Raw genomic sequence first — 18573 nt, forward strand, 5'->3', positions numbered from 1 at the left:
CATTGCGCCATCACCACCCCTTGTTGGTCAGTCAGACTTGTTGGTTTTGTAGTTTTTTTTCTGTATTTGCTATATATGACACTGTCTTATGTAAACCCTTAACCCTTTAATCTATGTGCCAGACCCACTGGGCTACTGGAAATGTGAAACAATTTTGTGTGCTAGATTGTAAAGTGTTACCAATATGTCTTATACAGTTATGGCTGACTTGCCATAGACAGGCTACCAAACCTCCAGTATGATCACTTTAATGTCATTGTAAGCTGTGTGTGTATGTAAATATGTGTGAAAGCCTTGCAGTGGCTGTGGCAGAAGGACGACTTAAAGCTGGAGCTGGACGACATGCAGAAAGAGAGAGAGCGCACGCAGCATGGAAAGAAGGGAAAGACTGGAGGATGTACTGAAATCTCGCTCTGTGAGATGGCAGTTGCTGACTCTGGTCATCCCCTGTGCTGGTGTGCAGTTCTGTGGCATCAACGCTGTTAGTTTATTTCATCTTTTTCCTTTATAACACAATTATACACAATATTAGCATGTCAGTGCTGTTTCACACATTTTCTCCATTTTCAATCGAGCATTTATGCAATATTTTTGTCCCAGAGACCAAAGAAAAGACAAATATGCAGATGAATGAGGACTTAAACAAACTGAATTACAAGAGGCCACTGACATTGAAAGTAGTTAGTTGATCACTTCTGACATTTTGGGCATAAACTGCGTATGAATTCCTCAGATGAACACTATGAATGATCTGAAACTTATTTATGAATTAACCAAGTCATTCAAGACAAAAATAAATGTATTTATTTCCTTGTAGTACAACCATCTTAACAGATTAGAAATGTTGAATCAAGACCATATATTGACAATAAGAACGTGAAGTCTGTAAATATATTAACAAAAAAAATAAAACATTTGTAATTGCATCTGAATCGCAGACTGTATGAACTGAATACAGTCTCTCACATTATAGTTATTGTTCGGTCACCTGACTCCAGCCACACCTGACCCATGCCCCACTAACTGTGAAAAGAGAAAGAGAAAAGTCAGGAGCTTTTTCAATTGCAATTTATTTGATGCTCATCTCTGTACCAACAAGAGAGAGGAGACCCAATAACAGAGTACAAAAACAAATATCTATAGAAAAGTATGCTTATATTGAAATATGTCCAAAGACGTTATAACAAAACATGTAGCTTACATGTTGTAAGAGCAATCTTGTTGAGTACGATGATAAAATACCAAGTTAACATATTGTACATTTTTCTGTGTGTGTTTTTATACAAAAGTGTCAATGCAAGTCACTCTGTACAATTCCTAACCTTTAGAAAACAAGACCATTTTTTTAATCTACTGCTGTGCACAATCAGTATTTGGAAGGCACTTTGCAACAGACCAAAAGTAGAAAGCAAAACATATTAGGCCCAAATAATCCTCAAAAACATATTTTACACGAGTACCGACGTCAGTGAAAACAAATCATACATCCCACTGGAGAAAAAAAACACTCAAACAAAAAGGATCGCAATTTCCTTACAGCGTCTTCCACTTGTTTTCCAAATCACTGATAACAGAACAACTCTTCTCACCTTTTCAGGAGTAAATACTAGTGCAGAGTGCATCAAAAAAGGACCAAAAAATAAATATAAAACTTGGTCAAAGACATCAGTCGTGCAGCTGGCAGTGTGAGCGCTACCAGAGCAGAGTGACAGTACGGTGAACAGTGAAACTTATACTGCCACCAACCAGTGATCGACATTCAGTCCACCAGCTCAGCTCGCATGCCAGAACATGCAGTTTACACTTTCAATCAAATGTCCATAACTTAACATCCCCTCCACATGACAGATGAGAAAGAAAATCTATATATGTACAGGACCACCACTGACAAACACTGATCATATTGGTTGGTTCATATATATTTTTATATATATATATATATTTATAGAATGTGTATATGAATGGTATATACACTTGTTACAATCACAACATAACCATAAATAATATAGGAATGTACTGAATTTAATAGACAGTTAAGCACAAATAATAATTAAACAGAAAGCAGGAAACAGATCAAACACAGAAACAGACACACAAACGCAAATACACTGCTTTTTTCGTTGTTTTTTTTTTTGTTGTTGTTTTTTTTTTTTTAAACAGAGCCATTACACCCCCCCCCACACACACACACACTCCTACTAAGCTCCTTCACTGTTAGATGAGTTTGATTTGCATCACGATAGAGGTTTTACAACACAAGAAAAAACATGAACTACAAGACATATATCAATCAACTGATGTACAAGTTGTATGAGAAGTCAATAAGATTTTATTTTAGGTGCTCATTATTTTAACGTAGATCCCTTCTCTCAAATGCCAGCAGTGTTTTGCAGCAATTTTTCCTGTAACTCCTGACTAAGTGACTGCTTATTCTCTCAGCATAAACAAACCCAAAAGAGTCTACATTTGGATTTTTGATTGACTAAATTTTACGTACAGGGAATTGATCTTCACGCACAGTTTCCACGAATCAATAACATCCCGTATGTTGTTGTTTTTTTAGGATATAAAACCAATTCTGCATCGTAGAAACGTTGAAAAAGAGATTTCTAATCAAACAAAGTAAAGCAGAGAGGTGAATGTGTGACGCTATCGGTGTTTTAATTTGAGGAACCATTTAGTTCTCATCACAGGAATGTCTCGGATTCTACATTTTGGATTAAACACATGTTCACTGTAAGACCATCCCAGATGGATAGCGTGTGCCTAAACCTAGAAACCATAGTGCAAACACAGGACGTGATATCTGCTAATAGCACAAGTAAATCTGACAGCAAGTGGGTGGTGACGATACAAGAAGGGCAAATGATGAGGAGGAAGAAACACTCGAGTATTAAAGTGAGCTTAATTACTTGATTCTGTGAAAGTTGCATTACGTTTGGTCGGTCCGGAGGCTGGTGGATCAGGGTGCGACTTATCACTCTAACCCCCTAAGCTGTTGCACAACACACACACACACACACACACACACACACACACACACACACACCTCCGTTTAACATGATTTAGAGTGAACAATTCTCAAAATGAGCAAATCACACGATTTTCATTTGAAAATTTAAACAGAGGGCATGAATAAGTTAATAAAATATAATTTACATTTCTCAAAATATATACTGAAAATATACCTGACCTTGGTCCCTGTTTCATGTACACAACTGATTTAATTGCTAATAAACAAGACTAGGAAACCTTGTCATTATAAGGGGGATGTATAAAAACCATTCCTACCAAGCTCAAGGCATGTTTCAAGACAAATTTTACAGGTTTTTATAAAAAGATTCATCCTGGGAAAATTCATTAAAAAATAAAAAAAAAATAAAGGTACTCCTGTACACAGTCTAGATCATAATAGTAATGGCTTTCCGCTCCTTACTTCTGTGACTGTTTTTATATATGAATAATTCATTGTACAAATCATCAAATCAAAAGATGATGAATGGGCTTTTCACATCCAAAATGAGCATGTCAGCAGACTGGCTTCATTTACAGCACATCCCTCCAGCCAGCTGTCACATCAGTGTACCGAACTCTCCTCTTGGGTTCAGATTCACAACAGCTCAGGTTAAAGTTGAATGATAACACTCCTCAAAGGCTTTGTTCAAGTAATAAAAAAATAAATAAAACAGGCAGTTCTACTAACAGGACTACAAGCATTTTTAAAGACCTGTATTTGAAAAATACAAATCAGAAACTGTTGTGCTATTGCAGCTTTAAATACAGTTTTTTTTCAACTAACATTCAGCAGGCATTTCTAATTTTAATGAAAGGAAGAGTGGCCGGCTTATTCTTTAAATCTAGTGAAGTCAGAACAATTAACTCTGCTATAATACACACTGGTGTTATTTTCTTCTGTGAGGTAGTCATAATTTATGTTTTAGCTGAAATATATTATATTTTTATGGTGAGCTTTGTGTGGATGCTGTAACAATTTAAAGTTTCATCGCCAAGTTTTAAAAGTGCCTCTTCCCAGTAATCCTGTCAATAGTAATTCATTAAGGTCCTTGACAGCTATCAGTGCTACTCAGTGGCCAGTAAACTGACACTTCCTGCATGAAGCCAAAGAAAATTGTTCGTAATAAATCTGTCGTGACATATGCCGTGGGCCTGTTAGGAATGTTTCTGGGAATACTTAACAGATTTAAAGAAAACCTGCCATCAAAATTGAGGCCAAATCCCTGTTCTTAAGAAAAACAAAATCCTTCTTGAAAGACGCAGAGAACAACATAAATACAGAATTCACAAACAGACATCAGCAACAGCAAGTCATTACTTGCTTTAAGGTTGCAGTAAATAATTCATCCCGTGTCAAGAAACATTTGTGCAGCTAAGGAAGCAATAGCACAAGCCAAAAAACAAATGAAAGCATACCAAACATAACTTCAACGGATCCACATCAGATAAAGGAAAACCTTCATGTCACTTCTTTATAAAGAGAATTTTAACACCGTACACGCACTTTTCATACTCTGAAAAAAGTAGAAAAGGTAGGAATTGTATGGCAGTCTGTGACAAAAATATCAGATACACATTAAGCAAAGTAACAAACAGAAAAAGTAGTCTTGAGGCAAAGTTATTCCCAAATACAGAGCATCTTCTGTGGGCAACCTGGCTTTGTCCTAAGAATGAGAGGCTTTGCAAGAACTTTAGCAAATATGTCACTTGCCTCCAAAGTCGATTCCACTTTGACCTGCCTCAGCATCCACCAGTGAAGAGGCAAACGCAGACTGAACTATCTGAAAGCCAAATGACTCTAGCAGAGACATGTTTTGTTGAGGGGAGAAGGGAGACGTGAGGGAGGGGGCCAGCTCATTTAAGCCCGACCCTGAGACCCCCTGGGCCTTCTGGGCTTTGTGAACTCTGTGCTGGTGTTTGTTGAGGTAGGACTTGGTGCGAAAGGCCTGACCGCAGATGTCGCAGTTAAATTTCTTCTCAGGGTCCGTCTTGGCTTTAGATCCCTCCGGAGATGCCAAGGCCCCCCCCGCAGAGGCTCCATTGCAGGCTAAAGAGGGCATCTCGAGCTCCGGCCCATCAGGTTTGTGTGGAGATTTAAGCTCGTCACCGTTGGACAAATCCCCGAATGAAGGGTCGGATTCTTCTGATTCCAGATGAGGACATTTCTCTGCGTTTTCCTGCCCGTCTGTGGTAAACCCAGCGTGGATAAGAGGGCGGAGGGTGAGACAGAGAGAGAGAAACAAGGAGGGAAATGGGACGAAAGGGAGGCATGAATTAGGACAAATGGATAATAAAATAGGTTTTGTTAAATACTGTACAACTTTAATCCAGTAGCTGGTTGGCACCTGCAAAAAACTTTAGTGAGAAGGCACCAAGCACAAGTAGAACAAATTGTGACAATTAATTTTACAGATCAATCATTATATATTTTAAAAAACAAACAGTTCCTTCAAAATGTCATTTAACTATACAATCATCTATTTCAGTCCATTTGCCCGGTGTCCACTGATTCTGCTGTGCTCACCCAATCAGTGGGCAGTGCTAGCACCACGCCCCCACCCACTCTCCTGCTGGACTGTACTGACCTGCGACAGGCCCATGGACGGGGAAGCCAGGCAACCCGCCAGAGCGACACTCCCAGAAATATGGAGCCCCACCTGCCTTCCCCATGAGCAGCTCAGCCTGCAGGCCCAAGGCTGGAGGGCCCGGCTGAGGAAGAACTGGGTGTCCAGAGAGACCATGAAAGCGACCCTCTGCCTCAGACGAGGTGAGAAGCAGCTGACGACTGGCACACAGGTCTACACAACACCCGGCCAGGGAGACAGGAAGGAGGAGGGGGGAGGAGGGGGCAGACATAACAGGCCGGCGGAAACCATACGGACAGAATTACCTTCATTTCATAACTAGTATTTGAAATGCTGTCTGTAAACAAAGTAAGCTAGACAGGTTTACTAGTTTGGATTAGTCTATGGCCGTGCTCTGACTGCAGGACAAAGTGACCCAAATCTGATTTTTTTTTTTCCCCTCAGTGTGACTCAGTGTGAACAGCACCAGTCATGGGAAATCTGATCTTTTCCAGTTAGGATTAGGGCCAGTTTCATGTGTGGTCCAAATCAGATACAGGTCAGACGTCTTTAAAAGCGGCGTCGGTCTGGACTAGAGCTTAACGATTTTGCAAAAATATCTAACTGAGATTGTTTTGAATGATATTGTAATTGCGATATTTGCAATATTGGAGGTAAAAGCTCATAATTATTCTCATTTTCACTGAAAACATATTTAATTGATTATGGTGTGATTATTTGCAGTGATCTTTACCAAACAAAGATGTTTTTTTTAAAGACTGTAGAATGATGGTCATTATTGCGATAAGATTTCAATTAACTGTTGAACCCTAGTCTGGACAGTCAGGTTGGGATTCACGCGACCCTGAAATGTGGCTCTCTTTCTCCTCGTCCTCATTTGCTAACTAATTCCTTTTCTTCCATCTGAAATCAACTTGTAAAATAAACTGTACTTTTTTTTTTTGCATTAATGGTGGTGTTACCGGTGGCGTTACGCCGGCTGTACTTTCACGATACAACTTTATTTGAAGAAACGCATAACATAAACAAAGATTATCCTAAACATTTGTTATGTTGACACCATACCAAGATACCATGACATAAAGCAGTTTAAAAAGAAACTGTTATTGTTAGAAATCGTACTTCGTAAATATATTAATGTTTTGATAAAAAATAGTCAAAAGTATAAAACTACAGAAAACATTTTTAAAATATCTTATTTGTTTTAAATTATAGAATACTACTACTAATGAACATTAAATTAAATAGTGTATATATTGTGGGGGCCAGTAAAACAGAAACAATAAAAAATACCAATATAGTACTACTACTAAAAATAATAATACCACATATAATTTCTTATGGCATTGCTATCATAATGATTAACAGGTCTCTCCTACATAGGCAAATATCATGCAGTAGTTATTACCTTACATATAATCTGCCACAATGACTACTTTCTACTTTATCACCAGCACTCTGAATTCACTATTAATTCTATCCAACAGCTACAAGAAACCATTTCCTAACCACCACCTGGCTCTAAAAAAATGCCTCTTTGATACAGAGACACAGAGGAAACACTGCTCTTGAATTGATCTAATACTACATGATTGTCTACAACAAGTACCTGCAACTTTGAGATTTCACACTAACATCTCATATTTGAAAGGTGCGCTAACTTTCTGTTAGATAACTTTGTTAGGCAGAAAGCCGTGCTTGATAATTGTTCAGCTCACGTTTAAGTCCCGTCTGGTTTAATCATTTCTGACATGCCAACTGTAACTAGAGACAAGCAGCTCGCAGATATATTTAGAATAAGTTAAACACTATAGTTGAACCGCTCATTAATTGTGGCGCTCCTCCACTGATAAACATGTGTGTGTGGCTAATTTAGCAACAGGCAGCGTTAGCTGCTTATTTAGAAGTAATACATTAGAGAGAAATGAGAAAAACACTGTTTGAAAAATAAATCTACAATCACGTCTGTGTCAGCACCGTAGTCTCCAACACCTACTGTACAATTACTGTAACATTAAACACACTGCTGTGAGCCTGGAGAGGGCAGAGAAAAATAGGAGGGTTAGCAAGTCTGGTCTCCGAAGAGGAAAAGTTATGAGGGCTATTTTTATTTTTATTTAAGTCATGTAACTGACGTGACAATAGACCAACTCACTGGGAACACAGAGTGTGACAGCTACCAGGAGGTTGACTTTGATCAGCTGATGTTTTGTTCTGTGGTGCTGCAGTGTTGTTAAAAGAGGAGCTGCAGCGCACCCTCTGGTGGTCAAACTATGCAACACTCACAACATGAGGGAAGGATCCGACTCCGTTTCTCTTTCGCTGTTATAAACGCCATGCAGATATATCTGCAAGTAGCCTATATCGGCCGATAATATCTGCAAAACGATAAATCGGTCGGGCTCTACCATATAATAACAGCACGTTATTATTACCAAAAGATTGTATTTAACTTTTCTCGTGGCTAGACTAGTAGTCCCAAGTGCAGAACTAAGAGAGGGAGGAGACTGAAGACGAATATTTATTGCAGGGTTGAAGTGATCGGAAATTGAGCCGGGGAAGAGCGAGGCAGACTGGAAGAATAGATGCTGCATAACCAGGTTGGTGGCTGCAGTGCAGAGCAGGAGGGAACCCTAGCTGAGAGTCCAGAGGGTGAGAGGCTGAGCTGAGCAGGTCCAGAATAGATCCCTGGAATATATTAACCGGGCAGGGGTCCAGGGAGAGCAGCGAGGATAAGCACCATTTCCGGTAGCGGAAAGTAACAAAACTTTTTTATACCCTCCTAAATGTTCTTTAAGCCCATAACTGCCACTGTTATCACTCAGTTTAAAGTGCTCCCACAGAGCTGTGGGCTTCGTTGTTTTCCCTTTGATGAGAACTGGAGAGTTAAGTTCACTACTGTGGGCGGGGGTCAGGTGTGTGAAAAAAATAAATCAATATTCGAATCCCAAAATTTAAAATTGAATGTGTACCCAATGATCAAAAATTAGAATATTCAGGTCCTGCCCTAGTGGTCTCCATGTTTACTTCTGTGCGACAGCGTGCGACGTATTATTCTTTTGCCCATGCGGGTTGCTTTCAAGCCGTGGCCAGTTTACACTGGAGTCTGATATATTAAATTATCTGAAAAAAATCAGATCTGGCCAATAAATCAGAATTAAGCATTAAGGCCTGCAGTGTGAGCGTAGCTTCTGTTGGGTAAATCCGATCACCAAAGCAGTCAGTAATTAATGAATGATCTTTTTACTCTCTTTCCACTCTAGCAAATACCAATTAGGAACTAAGTGACTTGTGATGTAAATCCTTTTTGGAATAATTGACAAACAAGCTACTTTTATTAGAAAAAATGACATAACTTGTCTGCCATTTGAGTACCGACCTTTTCTAACAGTGGACACTTTGAGAGGTGTAAATAAAAACATTAAAAATGACCACATTGAATATTAGGTGTAACACTGCCAGGCCCAGGACCCTGCTGGCTCACTGACACACCTAAATGAGCAAAGAGCCATCATTAATGTTAATAGTTCCACTTCCCTGTGAGAAAGGTCCATACTGTGTATAACAAAGTATAATGTTCACACACACAATGAAGACTGTGAAAACTGCAGTAAATATAGTGACAGTACACACTTCTGGCCGTGGCAATTTGCGAGGGCTAATCATACTTTCTCTTTTTTTCCTGCTCATGTATGTGAAGACCTTCATCACTCAGAATTAAATTATTAAAACCAAACGACTGCCAAATGCTGCGAGTTCTCAGCTCATTTAATGTAAGTAGTGTTTACTCAAATGTTATTACTCAAATATTCACAATGTCTTTCTGTTTCAGTAATTAGCTTTACGGGGACTTGTGGTTCAGAGCTCAGCACGCCTTTGGTAACTGCTTGGATGATCTCTACCTGCCGTATGACTGTCAGTCTTGCACAAACTGTTGTCCACAGTGCTGAAGGAAAACACATTTATTCTACGCTAACACAAGGTCTGCTCATTTACTGACACTTAAAGCAGAAGTGAATCGGTGGGAGGGAAAAAACATTATATTTACGCACACTAATCCTCTCAAAACCTTAGCAAAGTTTCTCTTAAACTGATTCATCTTGGAAATCTATAAAGAAACTTCCATTACAGCATTACTTGAGCGAGCGAATAAACACAACAATAGTGCCCAAAGAAAGGACACACATGACTAATAATTTGACAATATCACTGCGTATACCTGTGAGTTACTGTGTGGTGTGACGTGCTGTTCTTGTCACAAACTTGCTGGCAAAACAATATGGCAACCAAAACTGTATTTCAGATAACATCCTGGATTTACCTCAAAAGGAAACGGCTAACCCACTAACACTTAACTCCTTGCCAACCAGTTAGCTTTTCTCCAGCCACTCCAGAAATTACACATTTGTTATCGTGCTAATGAATTTTTAATTTCCATTATTGAGTTGAGTTTTACAGACTTTTGAACAACAAAATAACTCTAGCTCAAAAAAGGCAAATATCTTTCTGTATGTGCTAATAGCGCGATCAGGGCATGATCAGTTTTAATGATTGATCAGGCAGCAAATGGTTTCAAAAGCAGTTATCATTACAATCATTTTAATAGCCAACCTTTGCTTGGTAATTAGCCAGACCGCATATTATTCAAATGCTCTGCGCTCATATGCTCAAATGTCTCTTATTATTGTGCAGAAAGTCATTTACAAGTACAATCAACAGACGTAAACTTTGTCTTCCATAATATTTTTTCTCCTTAATTTATGGTTGTGGCTCACAGTTCACTGTGCACTGTCTCTATGCTACTGGTTCTCCCATAAAAATGCCCAAATTACAAGAGTTTCAATGAATCCAGGGCAAATGGAGTACACATTAGGACAATCATGCAACACTGTGCATTGTAGAACAACCGCTGATGGACCAGCCAAGCAGAAACAGACACGGTTAACCATACGATGCCATGGCCATGCTGGACAGAGACACATTTAAAAAAAAGAAAGTAAAAAAAAATAAAAACATAAGAGGTAAAGCAACAGTCCAAACTCTTACATGGTCATGAGTAAGAACAGTGAGAACTATGAAATCTAGAAAACTTCAATGCGCTCAATTACTATATGTGACGGTGGGAACTTTCAGCATTTATAAAAAGTCTTCACTCTAAGCAGCAATGTAGTGTTTTAGTAGCATAGGTGCACAGTTATCAGGTGTCATTAATTGTCAAACTACAGACAATGTCATGATTTCCACTGTAGTTCAGTTCTGTAGAATGTATGCGAGTAAATGAGTTGTCTGCCTGTTGACTTGCATGTATTCTATAGTAACAGATGTGCTGCTCACAGGTAACACAAAAAGAGTTTCTTCCAGTCATTTCTGCAATACTGACTTTTGACATGAGTCAGTGAAACTTCTGAGAACGCACCGGTATTTCCAACACTACTGACTACCTGCCTAATCATAGAGCATTTAATCTGTAGTTCATAATAAAAAAATAGCGTAGTAGAGAATAAATGGAGGAGTGCAATACTTCCAGCTGTTTCCCCTTTACCTAATCACCACAGTAAGGTCGACACTGCCACGTCTGAATGAAAGACACCGACAGTTAGCCAGCAGAAAGACAACCAGCACATCAAACTGCACAACAGTAAATGTTTGCGCGAAAAGCTTGGTAGCACAGGTTGATGTATGCTCGTGTTTTAAATACACACACACACACACACACACACAAAGATGCAGCAGCATGTTTCTCTAGAAAGCAGCAGAGCAAATGAAAGCCAGAAACATGAATGTTTTGGGATGGGGCGGGCGGCTGCTTGCCTTCCACTGAGCACTGGCGTCCCATGTGGTAAGGGTTGCCGTTGTGCATCTGCAGTTCCCCCCTTGGCTCGGGGAAAGTGTGAATTGTGGCAGAGTGGGGCAGCGGAGAGCCATGGTGCGTCTTTATATGCACCTTAAGGTAGGACGCAGTGGAGAAACCTGGGACCAAAGAACAAAAAACAAGGCAGTTGTTTGACACACTCAAGGCCTTGACCATGAGCAGGGGATCTTGTTACACAGTGACAGGCTATTTGATGTCGATGATCCGACAGACACCACGATCGGTTCAACCAGAATAACTCTGGAACACTGATAATTGAGGGGAAGTTAAATTATCTCTTTGAATTGCATCTTTCAACAGTGAAGCAAATCATTGTATTATAGGCAACAAGGCAAAAATCTATATCCCCTCTCAAACACACAGAGTGATGCACATTGTAAAGAGATGTTCTTTAAAGGAATTAATCACAGCACTTGTATCCTCGATTCACTCTGATTGTCTGCTGACGCATATGCAGCCACCCAAGGTGGCTATACTGCCACAAGAAGGAGAATGATTAAAGATTCCTATAAATAAACACCTCTACTGATGTATTTTGTTTGAACTCAACTTTTATCCAATTTGTTTATTGCTGGTTTGAAGCCTCTTTAAAAAATTATTTTACCCTTTAGTCCACTTTATCCATTATTTCCATTGTAGCTTTGTAGAATTCCTGTTTCTTATCTTGTTTGTACACATAACATTGCTCTTATTGTCTTGTGTGCAAAGCGCACTCAGGGAAAACAGGATACGCACCTTTCATTGAACCTCCCCGTACAGATGAAGGTTGAAAAAAAACAAGATACATACAGTGCACCCAAGTGCCAGGAGGAAAGCTGGGGTGAGAGGCGATTTGGGCGTAGTAGTGGCCACAGGTATTACGGGATCATAAACAATCATTACAAAAGGACTGGCTGTAAAATGATTAATATGATACAAACACCCTGAATTACTCTTTGTATTATAATAACTTAATCTATTAAGTTAAGTAAAAATTTCAACGTCTTGAAGTGCTGCGCCAGTAAGCAAGTCAGCCAGAAGAGTCTCTAACTCACATGAAGGTTTGCCCAGGGAAGGACTTCAGTGTGAATGCTGAAAAACGTTCTCAGCATGTAGCACCAGGACTTTATGTACAAGTAAAGGCCAACTTTTAGACATATTTCTCACATGCAGTATGTGCATTTCATCTTGTCTACAGACCAAACAAGTCCTGGAAATATTTTGTACAGCTCAGTGCAACCTGCCCCCGAAAGAAACAGTGCATCGTTAAAAACGTAGCTTTACACTTAAAAGGAAGAGGGGGGTTGAGTTTACAAAAAATGCGTTTGAGCACACTAGACACTCAAATGGTCCAACACGCCCTGAATAAGGCTTTGGGGATGTCGGCGGTGCTTCCCTCCTGTGTCAGAGGAAATAATAAATGTTCCGAGCAATGTCATGTTTGGACCGACATTACCCCCCATGAAAAAATAAAAATTAAATAAATAAAAATAAAAATGATAACCCCCTCATTCATTTTTAAGAGGTCATATTATGCTCATTTTCTTATTTTGGGGTTGTAACAAAACAGGTTTAAATGGTTTCATTTTCAACAAACAAGATATTTTTTGTCATACTGCTCATTGCTGCAGCGCCTCTTTTCACCCTGTGTGTTTAACACTTTGTTTTAGCAATGCAGTGATATATCTTGCCTCTACAAGATCTTTGTTGGGAGTTGCACATGCGCAGTTCCTAGTTAAGGACTACCAGCCAATCAGAAGCAGAGTAGGGCGGGTCCTGAGGTAAACATGGCTCCGGTTCAGCTGTATATATTCCTCTTACCAGTCACTTGGTGAGCATTATGACTCCCATTTTGCTGTGTGTCACAGGGATCAAAGGGAAGCGGCTGGACTACAAACGAGCTGTTTTCAGGCAGTTCAGAGCAGAGTTTTCTGTGGGAGATGGGAACTCCCTTTGGGGTGGACTTTGGGCTTTTTCACTTTGCAAACCTATTATATGCACAAAAAAGATATATAACTCAATAAAGGAGACGGTAAAAGCCAATAAGCATAATATGACCTCTTAAATAAGACCACTGCAGTAAAGGTGCCAGCACAGAGGGGCCCAGCAAAAACAGTGGAACCAGATTTAACTTTTGCCGCAACGAAACGTGATGTCACTTTTGGGTGTGATTTTATATTTCTCTCTTTCTGAACACTTGTGAGGTAAACAGCAGAATTTGAGACATGCTACGACTTATTTGATCTGCTATGTTTGACTGGCTCACACACACTGCACTGCCAGATCACGGTTCAACGTTTAGCTCACAAGTCAGCTCAGACAATGGAGCTACATAGTTCTGGTTTTGCAGTCACAGCACAGTCTACCATCATGAAAGAGTCCAGAAGTGTTCCGCACTGGGAAATAATTTTACATTACAAATAAACATAGTAATATACAAAAGAAAAAATTTATTTCAGCAGCATGACCATAACTCCAGACGAGGTGTTGTTTTTCTTAAAATACACAGCAGATCCAGTTACCAAATACCAAAACCTGATTAGGGCAAGTTTTAATCCTCTGAACGTCCTTGACTTCACAGCCGACTGAGTATTCGTCTGGGCATGGGACGGAGTGGTTTCAGAGGAGCTTGTAACAGTGTACTGCATGCTGAGGTATTTTAAACAATTACCTTTGTTGCAAATGCCACAGTAGTTATGCGTTCCTTCACTGTGTTTCTTGAGGTGGTCTGTCATGTAGGCGGCTCGCAGAAACTTGCCACAGACTTTGCAGGGGATTTTGTCCTCGTGGCATGCAAGGTGTGACCGGAGGCGATCTCTTGTAGCAAAAGAGGCATTACAAATCTGAAATACAGAAATCAAACGTTAACACCTTTCTCACATATGACGGTTTAAAACCACCACTAGATGTGGGAATATATTAACTCTGATACATAGATCCTAAATGTTACCTGGCACTTGTGGGGTCTCTCTGTTGTGTGAACCTGTTTGATATGTCCATTCAGGTGGTCTGGTCTGGAGAAAGAAAAGAAAAATTAACATTTTATTTTATCTTTCTCACTTACTTTATGAAGAGTAGCAACCAAAACATACTACCCATGTGGGCGTTGACCTTCCCGTGCAAATTAACACATGAAAAGATTATCTCTATTACGACCACATGCTTATTCATGTGTGACTTCACAGGGTGGAATTACATCCACTACATTGTCCTAATTTTTAAACGTTACATTATATTTGTGTGGTGTCACTATGAACATCTGTAAAATATAATAATAATATATGATAAAAGGTTGAGGAATGTACTGAATTCGTCATGTGACACACATCTAGTAAAAAAGAAAAAGAATATAATACAGTAAAAGTATGTATTTTACCTTGGGGGAAGTAACTGTAAAATCTACTCATCAGTATATCATCGGATTATTAAGGTGTACATAAGGTAATCTAATACATTACATATTATATATAGTCCTTTGTACTATTTGTTTTACTCGTTGTTGCTTTTTATTGTATGTACATTGTATACATATTTTTCTAATCTAATCTTAACTGAGCTTCGTTCAGCATTATTGTCCTTGTTTCTAGCTGCAAGTCAATTTCTATTTTTCCTGTAAATACTTTTCGGAACTGTTTGTTGAGAGCAAATTAAAACAACCTAGAATAAAATTTGTTGTATGTGTACAAATACTTGGTCAGAAACACTGATTCTGATTCTCAAGTATAAATGAGTATAATATGTTAAATATATAGATGTCCTTCCTCAGCTTGCAAAGGGGCAACAGTGTTATAATCAAGCACAGGTCAAAAATATCACACAATGAAGCGCAGCAATGTAGATTGATAGATTTTTTCGTTACGCAGTCATAGTGAATAGGCAAACAGAAAACAAGGGGAGGGGGTTGGTTGGTTGTGATTATGTGGCATGCAGTGTAATCTTTCAGCCGCCAAGTGCTGAAATAATTAACCCAGCAACATTCTCTGCAGTCACTTCTTTTCTTGAACAAAGCAAACCTGAGAGGACTCGACCAGTTAAAATCTTTTCACCATACACATGTCGATGGCTCTGTCACAAACTTCCACCCTCTGCCTCATCACACTTCTGGATATTTGGGGTTTTTTTGCAGTTAGCATGCAGCTACTTGTGACTTATTTTCATTTGGACATCTGCATGTATTTGAACCTCCACAGCAGCAGGTGGTGACAGTGAGTTTGCAACAGGGCCTGGGAGAACTGAGCCTGGGAAACTGGTTGAAGCCAAATTACACATGAAAATTCCCCCAGTAATGGCTCTGCAGTTTTCTAACAACAGAAACCACAAGGTGTGTGTGTGTGTGTGTGTATGAGACCACTCACGAGTGTGTCAGGGTCTGCAGAAGGTGGCCCTCCTAAAATGACTGATAACAACCCGTCCACCCCAGTGTTTGAACTCGCCCCTGTCTCTGGTTACTGAGACCAACGTACAAGAATGACTACTTATGTATCTTAACTAATTTTGTTGATTTTGGACTAGACAACTCTTGACTTCAGGCTGCTGGTTAAAAAGCAGATGACTACATTATGTGTCTGTAGCTCTAAAGCGGATTAACAGCTTTCTGAGCTGAACAGCAGTTTTTGCTTTGTTGCAAAACTGTTTTTTTTTGTGAGTACTCATTTAATACCTGCAGTTACTGTCCTTCAGGTAGCCCAATATATCCCATATGCAGATACAAAGAGTTGCACTTATAATCATAGAAATAAACCACATAGTGCAGGGTGTCCTGGATAATCGAGGCGCAGTCACATCATTGTTTCACTACAGCTCCAAAACACAGAACATGCCATCAGTGGGGATATAGGTGAACTCACCTTGAAAAACCTTTACCACAGCTTTGGCACACATAAGGTTTGCCGACTGACCCGTCGTGGGACCGCACATGGTAGGACATCCTGTCTTTGCGTTTGAACCGGAGCCCGCACACATGGCACGCGTACGGCTTCTCCCCAGAGTGGGAGAGCTTGTGTCGGTTCAGGTGGTAAACGTCGCGGAAAACTTTACCGCAAATGTCACAGCCGACGTGCCGCCTGGTCCTCTCCCGTTTGCGGCCGTTATCCAGCGTCAGCCCTCCGTGTAACTGCACGCCGTTCTCCACCAGCCCGGGCGGAGACATTAGAGAAATGCCGCCCGCAGCTGACAGGCTGTCACCGACGATGTTGACGGTGTGGGCTCCGTGTTGCGCTTCGTGGTTCTTCAGGCGGGAAGCCTCTGTAAACGCTTTACCACAAGTCCCGCAAGGAAACAGCCCATTGTCTTTCTGGGTTGCGTGGTTAAAGTGTACAGCCTCCACTACCCCGCCAGCTTTCTTTGGTCTGCCCCTGCTCCTTTTGGACCCCGGGGAGCCAGCGTCGTGATGAAACGCGTTCCCCGGTATTTCCGTAGATGGGGACACGGACTGTCCTTCGACGGGCTCCAACATTGGCACCGACGACTCGCCTCCGTCCTCCAGCAACACTGCGGCGGTGTCTTCCCCCCCACCCACATGCATCTGGGCATTGTTGGCAAAGCTCTGCCCGTTCACCAGCAGTCCGGTTCCGTTCACCAGATCCTGCTGTGGCACCGGGAAACCCAGCTCCGTGGCCCCCGTGGCCTGGAACAAGCTGGCTTCACCTCCCCGTGTGGTCGGGACCAGGATCTGTACGTTGGACTGCTTGATTACCTCCTGACATATCTCAATGACTGACCGCATCAGGAGAAACTTGGCAGCTGTCATCAACTCCGGGAAGCACTCCAGCCGCACCACGATCCTGGAGGTGTAGGCGAAGTCCAAAACGTCTTTAAAAACTTTCGGGCTGATGGTGTGCATCTCCAGCTCCTTGGCGTCGTCGTCCGACTGGCGGCTGAACACCGACTCGAAATATTCGCTGCAGGCGGCCAACACAGCCTTGTGAGCGGGGAAGCTCTCCTCGCCGACGCGTAAGATCACATCGCAGAACCTGCCTCCATCTTTCCTCTGAATGTTGAGGTTGTGTAGCATCTCCGCACTGTGCTTGCTCACCTGGTAGGTGTACGAAGAAGTCCAAGACGGCTCCGCTACCTTCTCCATGCCGAATTCATCCAATAACAATTAGTTGTTAGCGACGACGGTCGGAGAAAAGACGGATTTCGTGTAACGATTTCGATGAGTTGATATCAGCTAGCTACAAAAATCCAAAGCCAGCCGCCCCTCCCCGTCGTTTTAGCATCTAACGTTAGCAGTAGCAGCAGGGAAAAAATGGCAGCCCCCCAGCTTCCTGTGAACTTTGACCCTGGTTTCTTCAGGGGTGGGGGTCGCTCGTGTTTTGTAAACAAGGTTTCTCTAGGGTTTCTTACCGAATGTGTGTTTATTTTAATGGCTCCCTCATTGTAATGGCCGTCACTTAGGAGTAACTAAAGCCCCGGCGCCGCAGGGGTCTTTCATGTCTTTATGCCAAAAATGTCAACACGCAGGTCTCTTCCTGCCTGGTCTGTTTGTTAAACCCCTCCCCCAACAGACCAAAAAGCCCTTCTCCTCTGCACGAGAGCGGTGTGGTGTAAACCCATTCACGAGACACATGTAAAGCACAAGCGCAGTATACTGTCATTTCAGGTAAGTTCTGGTTTTACTACAAGACAATTAAAGAAAAGCTACCCGTGAAATTACATGTGAACGAAATCAAACGTCACTCTAACCCAGTATTATTGAAAACAGCAACCTGTGCTGATTACCAGCTTGGATAATCTGGATAAGAGTTTGGCATTTTTAACACAATTACACTTATTTTTATAATTTTATATTAATGAACCTTCAGTCAGAACGTATTTAGTCCACTTAAACATTAGGGGAGGGGGGCGAATATTAAACACCTGACAGTGTCAACAAATGCTGAACATTACAAGCTCCCCTACAATAGGATTTATTGCAACCCATTGCATTGGACAGGAGCCTGTTTGATAAGTGTTTTTATTTTTTGAGCAAATATTTTTTTGTTTAAATATAACTTAAAAAATAAAGTAAGGATCCATTAAATGTGATTAAAGAATTGTGATAAATATGTGCATTTTGAAGCTATAGTAGATAATATTTCTTAAAGACGGCACGCATGACATTTGTACACAGTCTCCTCA

The 18573-nt window shown here is 40.8% G+C and overlaps 1 protein-coding gene across 4 annotated transcripts; it reads right to left on the reverse strand.

Annotated features, from left to right (window-relative positions):
* Positions 1-2311: 2311 nt before the first annotated feature.
* On the reverse strand, positions 2312-17896 carry patz1 (POZ/BTB and AT hook containing zinc finger 1). Of its 4 annotated transcripts, XM_046076430.1 has the most exons (6): positions 16299-17896; positions 14402-14465; positions 14123-14294; positions 11412-11570; positions 5601-5813; positions 2312-5200 (listed from the first exon to the last, which is right to left on the reverse strand). In XM_046076430.1, the coding sequence occupies exons 1-6, from the start codon at positions 17531-17533 to the stop codon at positions 4719-4721; spliced, it is 2325 nt and encodes a 774-aa protein (XP_045932386.1). In that variant the 5' UTR covers positions 17534-17896; the 3' UTR covers positions 2312-4718. The 4 variants fall into 4 exon arrangements, with proteins under 4 accessions (XP_045932386.1, XP_045932387.1, XP_045932389.1 ...); XM_046076431.1 differs by lacking the exon at positions 11412-11570 and having other exon boundaries at positions 16299-17892; XM_046076433.1 differs by lacking the exon at positions 5601-5813 and having other exon boundaries at positions 16299-17891.
* Positions 17897-18573: the final 677 nt, after the last annotated feature.

Source organism: Micropterus dolomieu, linkage group LG18 (assembly GCF_021292245.1).
Source record: "Micropterus dolomieu isolate WLL.071019.BEF.003 ecotype Adirondacks linkage group LG18, ASM2129224v1, whole genome shotgun sequence".
In the NCBI taxonomy this organism is placed as follows: Eukaryota; Metazoa; Chordata; class Actinopteri; order Centrarchiformes; family Centrarchidae; genus Micropterus; species Micropterus dolomieu.

Coding starts and splice junctions, on each gene's coding strand:
- patz1 (XM_046076430.1), bottom strand. CDS start 17,533: ATGGAGAAGGTAGCGGAGCCGTCTTGGACTTCTTCGTACACCTACCAG. Junction 14,466..16,298: donor TGTGGTAAAGGTTTTTCAAG/GTGAGTTCACCT, acceptor TTCTTTCTCCAG/ACCAGACCACCTGAATGGAC. Junction 5,814..11,411: donor ACGCCAGTGCTCAGTGGAAG/GCAAGCAGCCGC, acceptor GGTGTTGTGTAG/ACCTGTGTGCCAGTCGTCAG.